Source organism: Geospiza fortis, unplaced genomic scaffold, assembly GCF_000277835.1.
Source record: "Geospiza fortis unplaced genomic scaffold, GeoFor_1.0 scaffold270, whole genome shotgun sequence".
Taxonomy (NCBI): Eukaryota; Metazoa; Chordata; class Aves; order Passeriformes; family Thraupidae; genus Geospiza; species Geospiza fortis.
The window spans coordinates 244,672-253,387 of record NW_005054422.1 but is presented as its reverse complement, the minus strand read 5'-3'; the positions used below and the strand labels follow the sequence as shown (position 1 = coordinate 253,387).

The 8,716-nt window shown below is 41.1% G+C and overlaps 1 protein-coding gene across 2 annotated transcripts in view; it reads left to right on the top strand.

The window, feature by feature from the left end:
- Window positions 1-8,716, top strand: part of DIP2C (disco interacting protein 2 homolog C) — a 147,560-nt gene that overhangs the window by 5,363 nt on the left and 133,481 nt on the right. For both annotated transcript variants that reach the window (XM_014309350.2, XM_031061698.1), the window contains exon 3: window positions 6,844-6,954. In XM_014309350.2, coding sequence (XP_014164825.1) covers window positions 6,844-6,954 — 111 coding nt within the window. The remainder of the gene's footprint in view (window positions 1-6,843; window positions 6,955-8,716) is intronic.

Genomic DNA, 8,716 nt, shown 5'->3' with positions numbered 1-8,716 from the left:
TCCAAGTAAACTTGGTGATTACAATTTCATTTTTTCTTCCACACACATTATTTGTATTGCAACACTATTTGGATTGCAAAGATTGCAAGGAAATATTTAAACAAAATTTGATTCTGAAAAAAAGTACTCTATGTATTCATTTTATTAATACTAACAAGTATTCCTATCACATCTGCCTTCCTAATTCTCAAAAATCTTACCAAGGGGTAACCATGATGGGGCATTTCAAAGAGTGTATGTGTGGTGAGAACATGGATCTCTTTGAAAGTCATGTGCATTGCACAGCACATGGGCACATCCCTGAAACAGTGAGACAGATGTTTCACAGATGAGAAACTATAGCACACAGACAAATGCCTAGTAAGTCTTGGGCTTAAAAAAGAGTTTGGGTTTGAATTGGTGGATGCCTGCAGAGCTTACTTTGGATAAAAAGAAAGGTATTGAAAGCCTCTGAGAAGTACCCCCTGAGGCCATCACTTAAATATAATGGTTACTGTTTTGGTTTTGCCACCATGACTGAGAGTCCAGTTACCATTTTATAATTATTTGGGCTTTGATGGCATCTCTGTTCCTATCCTGTACCAAGACCTCATAATATTAAACACAGAGCAGAAAATACCTTCCTTCCCTTTTCACTAATGAGTACATGATGAAATCTGTTAGTAATGCAGGTAGTGGTTTCAGCCCTTGGTGTGATGTTTTTTGGGTGGAGGGTATTTTTAGTACACATTAGAGTTGGTATGTTTATCAAAGAATTTGAAGATTTCCAAGGAAATATCCATCTGCAGAACATAAGGGCATAGGAGGAAACATGAAAGTGTTGGTCTAAAATCTGACAAATGGGTGAGGAAAGATGTCTCAGTCAGAGATGAACAACAGAGGGTAGAAAGGAAAAACCCCAATGAGGGCCTTAAAGCTTAACCAGTGTTGGAGCCTGTGGAGGTGGAGCCTGTGGAGGTGTTTGAAGAGCTGGGTGCCACTGTCAAAATGAGAAACTGCTGGAATTCACAATGCTGCCTGAATTTGTCTGCAGTGTGATTTGACCAGCCCATTGGTGAAGATGTTTGCTTTGTGAACAGGTAGTCTTCTTTTACATATTTTCCAAAAAGAATCTTCAAATGGGACACTGAAGCTGTGGGAAGGAAAATGGAAAACAAACATCACATATGCTCTGGAGCTGTAATGTGATGTCCACCGTTACTGGGATAAAGGAGAGAAAAAAAAGAAGCCTGTGATATCCATGCTAAGCTTGAATTGAAAGCTAAACCTTTCAAGGAAATGCTGGAAGGCAAAATTGAGATTGTAATAATGAAAGAAAATTTGGAGTATGTGCATTAAGTCAGACCAAGACTAAGCTCACCTGTGAAGGAAAACTTTTAATTAAACAAATCTAATCAGAAATTTCATTTTTCCAGATTTATCTAGCAGAACATGACTCCACTTTCCTGGGTGCCTTTGGTTAGAAGTATTGCATTTTAAGTCTCCCTTGGCTTATCCAATGAATTCATTACTTAGTTGTACATTTGACGGGAAGGGTGAAATGCCACACTAAGTAACGAGTACCATGGGGATGGTGTGACATTTAGCATGTTTACAAAAGATACTGTTTGTTCATACCTGGGTTTACTTTTAAAGCTGAGCCATCAGCCATTGAGTAGAAGCTCAGGAAATACTGTGAAGGGAAGGTAAATACTGTTTCTTAAAACTGCACTGCAGGCACTGTGTGCCTTCCTTCCCACTGGCCCTGGAGTTGTTTGGTTTATCCTACAGCTCTCTCTCCTGGGGGCACACGCTGTAAGTTAGTTTTAGAACAATATATATAGCCTCTGTCTAAGAATACCTTCCATTTCTTGTCAGTTAGACATTTCAGCTTTTAAATATTTTTAGATTCAAAAATTTGGCACAGACATAGGAATAAGAGACATATCAAAGCAGCTTGTCAGCTGACAATAAGGAAATAATTGTCCTTTGTTGGAGAGGGCAATGCAGCTATTGCCATGTTATCAGCACATAGTGTTGCAATTTAGCTACAAAAAGAAGTAATAAAGAAAGGAGGAACAAGGAGGTGAAGGGGGAAAAAAAAAGTAAAAAGAGGTGAAGCCTGCTTCCAGCTGACAGTTTTGTACCTTCCATGCACTTAAAAATAAAGCTATCCAGCTTGCAGTAGTATTGCTTAGATAGCTTTACTGAGGCTCTTGCATTTTTAGCTAAATTCAGTCAAGACAGGATCCAGCTTGCAGATTAGGATTTGTGGATTGATATATCTGCATTAAGTTGTCTGCCTATGAACCTTATATTTATGCTTCCATTCTTATGTGAAGAGATACAGTTAATTCAGTTGCTGAAACCCAAAGAGCTTTTCAGTTCATTCCAAAGCCGAGACCTCCACTGACCACTTGCACAGCTCTCAAGGCTTCATTGGATTTACAGAGTTGCCTGAAGATGAGTGTCTGATACTGTTCAGGGCTTCCTACGGTGCTGGAGACACCTGCACAGAGTGAGCACACATAAAACAGCACTTCAAGGGAACAGTACCATTCTGGCCAAGCCAGGTATCACAGTTCACAGCATCTGCAAAGAGATTTGCCACCTTTGTTTAGAATCCTGAGTTCTGGTCTAGGTCTCTGTTTTTCATAATGGGCTCTTAGCTTAAGCACCTTCTTGTAGACATACATAGGTGTCTTAGGAGCTTTAGCTTGTGTTAGGAACATGTCTGTTTGTTCCAGTGCACCTGCTGATGCCTGTGTGTATTGTGATGACCATGAAGCACTGATTTCTAAGCCTCTCATATAAAATAACTGTTTTCCAGGCATATATATTTTCCTGAAATTCTTCATGGCGTGCAAAGAATCAATCACAAGTGCTGATCACACTTACCTGGTAAAGTCCTGCTTCAGCTGCAAGGCTGGGGTAGACCGTGGTGTTATTAAGAATTATGCTGCTTTGGCAGTGACTGTGTTTGTACACAGGGCACTAGCATGACACTGGCCTTTCTCTTAGGAAAGCCATTCATTGCTTTGCCACCTCCTTAAATTTAGGAATTGATCCAAGTATGGATTCTCCAGCCATCATGCTGCCGATTCACAAACGCGTCCGGGTGAAGCTGCACTTGAACAAGCATTAGCACTTAACTCACAGGCCCTTGTGCTGGCTCTGAAAGCTATCAATTTTTGGGTTTAGTTATGTTCAGAATTGGAAAAAAAGTTCTTGTTACTGCATTATACTGCTAGAGCCTTCATGGAGGTGAACAAGTTGGCTGTTAACACCACTTTGTTATTTGTGGCAACACTTCACTGATTTCCTGGTAGTCATTATTCTGCATGGCTTTTACTCCCACCCATGGCTCAGGAGTGGCAGTGTGTAGGTCCTTGCTACTGTGTCCTTTGTCTCACACCACTGCTGGTGCCATGGGAGCCAAGATGTCAGTCCAGGCAATCCAGCTAATTCCTGCTCCAGCCCCTTCAGTAGACAACTGTCATCCAGTTCCTTGCTGTCTCTCCAAAGTGGGGCAGTGCTTACTGTTTTTTTACCCTAGAGGAACGTAATACAAAGAGGTGTCCCCACAGTTGGCTGATGCAGAGCTTCTTCCTGTATTTTAGCACACAATTAACTTCCTTATCTTAATTGGTGTTGTCAGTGGGCCAAGTTCACATGTCCTACTCCACTCTTGGGTAGAGATTTATTCACTGTTTTGACATATATGGGTAAGTGGGAAGTAAAACCATTAAATGATCCCCCAGATCTCATAAGACATTTTGGTATTCTCATTTAGTTTTCTATTGCCTTAAATGACTACTGGTGCAGGATGATGAGTTGGGACTCCCTCCTTCCTGACCATTTCATATTGCCCATTGGGTCAGAAGTGACGTACTTAAAAGAACAAACACATATATACAAAGTAGAAGGAAATAAAACTTGCTAAAGTGTCTCAGTTTTAAGATTAGATGAGACACTTAATGTATCTGTAGTAAAAACACACTCTCCATAGCGAACTGGAGGAGGGAAGAGCTCTTGGCAGTGTTGGGGAGTACTGTGGGCAGCAGCACTGCCTGGCCAGGTGGGCATCCTCTGTTTTATGCCATGGCAGGGTCAGTGTTTGGTGTTATCTGATGTGCACTGTTTATTTTGCACCTGGAAAAAGATGTTTGTGTACTGCCCACAGCTGCAGAAAAGGGACTTAAAGTGTCTCACAGTCACTAAGCCAGGAGAAGGAAGCCACAGGCTTGAATGTATTTTGCCCAATGGCTTTCAGGTCTGCCTGGAAGATCTCCCTCCTGCAGCAGTTGTGTACCTCTGAAACTGATGCTTTTCCTCACAATTTAATTTCCCCCAGATGTTTCCAAAGCTTATTGCATGTGGTTTTGTTGTTTGGAAGATGCAGTTAATCTCCTTATTCTGTATCATCATGATGTTGTACTGCAGTGGCAACATCTCAATTATCTTCGTTTTTCTCCACATGCCATCGCCCTACACAAGTCACTTGCTATGGGAAGTGTGGCGCTGCTTTTTCTTATCAAAACCTATGTCACACAGCCTCAGTGTTAGGTGTAGAATTTTTGGATGTGTTTTTCTAGGATTTTTGTGAATATATGTGATTCCCAGAAATTATTTAATTCCTGATGATGTAGATAAGGACTGTGTCACTATAAGACACGAAATGAAACGCGGACACTGGAATTTCCAAGGTAAAGAGTGTTTACTTTCTGACTCCAACATTTATGGATTTTCAAAAGTGACAGTGGATTGGAGGATGACAGTGCCACCTCTTCAATGACACTGGACAAACCAAGAGTCTATCAAATTTCTCCTTCTCCAGAAAAGAATGTAAAGCAATGATTATTTAGAGAAAAGTGCATGAGAAAGTTTGTTATAAGAATGTAAACATCAGAAGGCTTAGAAGAACTTAGAACAGGGTGACAGGACTGAGATGAGTGATGGTGCTTAGCATTTCATACAGACTGAAACATAATTTTTGGAAAAATTTTGGTCTAAATTATTTTTATGATTAACTGTATATTGCTCATTTTCAGGATTACCAAACAAAGGAGGAAAAATTCTGAATATAAAAGGGAGGAGAAAGTACTCCTTTTGATTATTTCAGTGATTTAGCAGTCAGGTTCACCTGACTGAAAGAATATTAAGAGAAATGACAGCAAGTGAAATGATGGAGTACTGTAGTGTGGAGACAGAGGAGTTAAATGAAGACATTTTATTTGATTTAAGAGAGTGAATTATTAATCACAAACTGAGTAGAGGAAAATTTATGGATTCATTCTGTCTTTTAGGCGCCTATGAGATTTTACTCCAAGCATGTTTTTTAGCCAACCAGCCATTCCTCCACAGAATCAAAGCAGACTTGACATTGCTGATAATCCAAAGATTTAAGAGAAAAGCTGGATTTCGAGTGCAGTTTATTTTCACAAAGAAATAAGCATACAATGCCAACTTTTTTCAAAAGATGCTTTTTTAAAGAGTCCATTGAAACCCATCTGAGACTGATTGAAGTAATCACTGGATTTTCAGTTGGTCTGTAGTCTACATAGAAATTCTTGTTTCCACAAATGTAAACTCTTGTCCCTCTCCAATAAGCTGGCATTGAACTATTTAGAAATAGTAGTGGAGAGTTTCTACATTATGTTTTAATTGAAAAATATGAGCATATTTCCAAGCATTGTTTTGTTGAATCCAATTGAAAGTTATTAGTTTTGAAAGTCCTACATTTGAGCCCTAAGTGCAAGGGGCCAGTTTTACTTTTGTTCTTACAGTAACACGTCGTGTGTAACTACTTCTCAAAGGCAAAAAATTGTAGGAAAGAATCAATTTAATTTTACCAGGTCCTCCTGTTCTTTACCCCTGTGCATCACACACCCAAGGAAGGCTCTGTGCTTTGTTAGCTCAAAGCTGAATGCATCAGCTGGGCTTGTCTGCTCAGGTTCTTCTCTGGAAGAGAGCAGGGAACTACATCGTGACACTATTACAGATGCAGGTTTGCTTTCTTTTCCTGTTGTTTGTTTGAACTTTCCTGCTTAAGTCATTGCCTTCTCTCTTCTCTGGAAGTTGTCAAAGAACATCAATTTCAGAAGTGTTGATATATCATGTTGCTGTTATATTACTACTGTAGCTTAAGAAGCTTTCAAGAAAATACTTTAAAAAAAAAAGCAAATTCACTATGGGAAAGGGATTACTAAAAGGTTTGAACCTTAAAAAACTGGATGTTTAGGCTCAGCATATTCAAATGCTGCAGGTTTACAAGGCCGTTTTTTTTTGTTTGGCTGGAACAGGTTACTGTTTTAAGCCTGCTTTGGTGCAGTTATAGTTTACTTTCTGACCATTAGTAGGTAATAATGACTGTAGATATTACTATAGTTCCCTTCCCACAGGAGCTAGTTTCCACAGATTAGAATTGTGTTGTCATCAGCTGACACCATCTAACCAGATGAGGTTTTAGATGATACACACTAAGTTTTCCTAGGAACCATTTTGCAGGAAAGTTTCAATATCTATTGCAATGGTGTCTGCCTTTATTAGCTCATTAAAATATTTCCTAAGTACTACTTTATGAAAAGTCATCTGTTTGTGAGATAAAAAATGCCAAGCTTACTGTCTGTTTGCTCTTTCTATGTTGTCCATGACCCTGGAAAAAAGGTTTTTTAGAGAGAACCAGGAAAATAACCACATGAGAAAAGCTGACCAGAGGCAAGTAGTGTGCAACCAATTGACACGACGTGCTTTAGGCACTGAATGTTCATTTCCTACTCCTAGTGTATGCTGAACTCCTCCTCAGTATAAATCTTCCAAAATTCCATCAGAATGAGCTGTTTGGTTTTTTTTTCATTGATGCAGGGGTGGACCAGGCCTTACCACAAGAACGTCGGACTCCTGTCACTCCGTCCTCTTCCTCCCGGTATCACCGCCGCAGGTCCTCAGGGTCACGGGATGAGCGCTACAGATCGGGTGAGTGCCACTGAAGACTCCAGAACTGGAATGAAAATTTCAAATTTCAAATCTGTTCCTTGCTTTTTGAAAAAGAAGTTTGTTGTGAGCTCGTGTAGTCTACAGTGGGGAACATTCATCGTGCGAATAGAGAGATGCTGTCCAAGCGTGCAGGGGTGGAGTTACAAAGCCAAGATTCATCTGGAATTGGACCTGGCAGTGAGTGTGAAGGGCTGCAAAAAAGCCTCCTACAGGCACATGAGTAAAAAAGGGAAGAATAGGGAAAACATGGTCCCACTGCTGAATGGGGTAGGAGATCAGGTGACAAAGGGCATGGAAAAAGCCAAGATAATTAATGTATCCTTTGCCTTGGTCTGTGCTGTTGATATTTGAGTTCTGGAAACCAAGGCATGTGAGACCCATGGGAAAGGCTTGAGCAATGACAACCTACCCTCTATGAAGGAGAATCAGGACAGGGACTATTGGAACAAACTGAACAAGTAGAAGTCTGTGGGACATGATAGGGATGCATCACTGACCAATGTGAGCACACTTTCAACTCCCCAAAAAGTTGCATCACTCGGGAGGTTTCTGCAGACTGAGAGAAAGCAAGTTCATTGCTGTCTTCAGGAGCAGCAAGAAATAGCACCTGGGAAACTACAGGCCAGCCAGACTCTTCTCAATCTCTTCAGCAGGTGGTAGAGCAAATAATGCTGGAAGCTCTTTTTAATCATATGAAGGACAAGGTGGTGATTTGGAGTAGACAGCATGGATTTACAAAGTTCTCTTAGTAGCTTGGTCAATTCATGCTTAATCAGCCTAATGACCTTCTACAATGAGATGACTTCCCTGGAGGTTGAAGGAAGAGCAGTGGAAGTTGGATGCCTTGAATTTAGTGAGGTTTTTGACAGTGTCTGTCATAATATCCTCCTTGACAAACTGGTGAAATGTGGATTAGATAAGTGGACAGCGAGATGGTCTGAAAATTGGCTGAAATTGATTTCAGAGAATTGTGATCAGTGACACAAAGTCCAGCTGGACCCCAGTCTCTGATGGGTACTGTAGGGAGTGAATACTGGCTCCAGTACCCCTTAATAGCTTCATTAGTGACTTTGCAGGTGAGACAGGGCCCTCTTCACACACTGGCAGATGATACCAAATTGGAAGGAGCAGTTGATATAGCACACATGTGTATTGCCATTCAGAGGGATGTGGGCAGCTCTGAAATTTCTTTACTCTTACCTTTGAAGGTGTAAACTGCATTTATTGCATGTACTACACCTTAACAGGGTGAAGGCTGGGTGTGCTCAGCTGTTTGAACTGCTCCAGAGGCTGCTGCAGTATGAGCATCCTTCTGAGACAGCAGCCTGAGGCCACAGACTGCTGCATCTGGTGCTGCCTCTCCTGCAGCTGCAGAATTAGGGAGCCATAGAGAGCAGCACCCACCAACCTTTGTGGCAGAGAGACCCTGGTGAGCTGAGAGTCACCAGCCAGAGCCTGATGGTTATGGAGGGTCTCGAGGAGAGTAAATTTGACTATGGAGGCTCTGGATTGTGTTTGAGAGATGCCTCTTGCTGGATGCAGTCAGACTCATTCAAATATGAAAAAAATAGATTTAAGCCTAAGAAAAAGCTTTTTTTCCTCCACTGGCACAGGTTGCCAAGAAAAATTGTGGTGTCTCCATTCTTGGAGCTATTAAAAGCCCTTCTGAATGTGGCCCCAAGCAGTGTGCTGTAGATGACCCTGCCTAGAGCAAGGAGTTGGACTGGATGGTCTCCAGAGG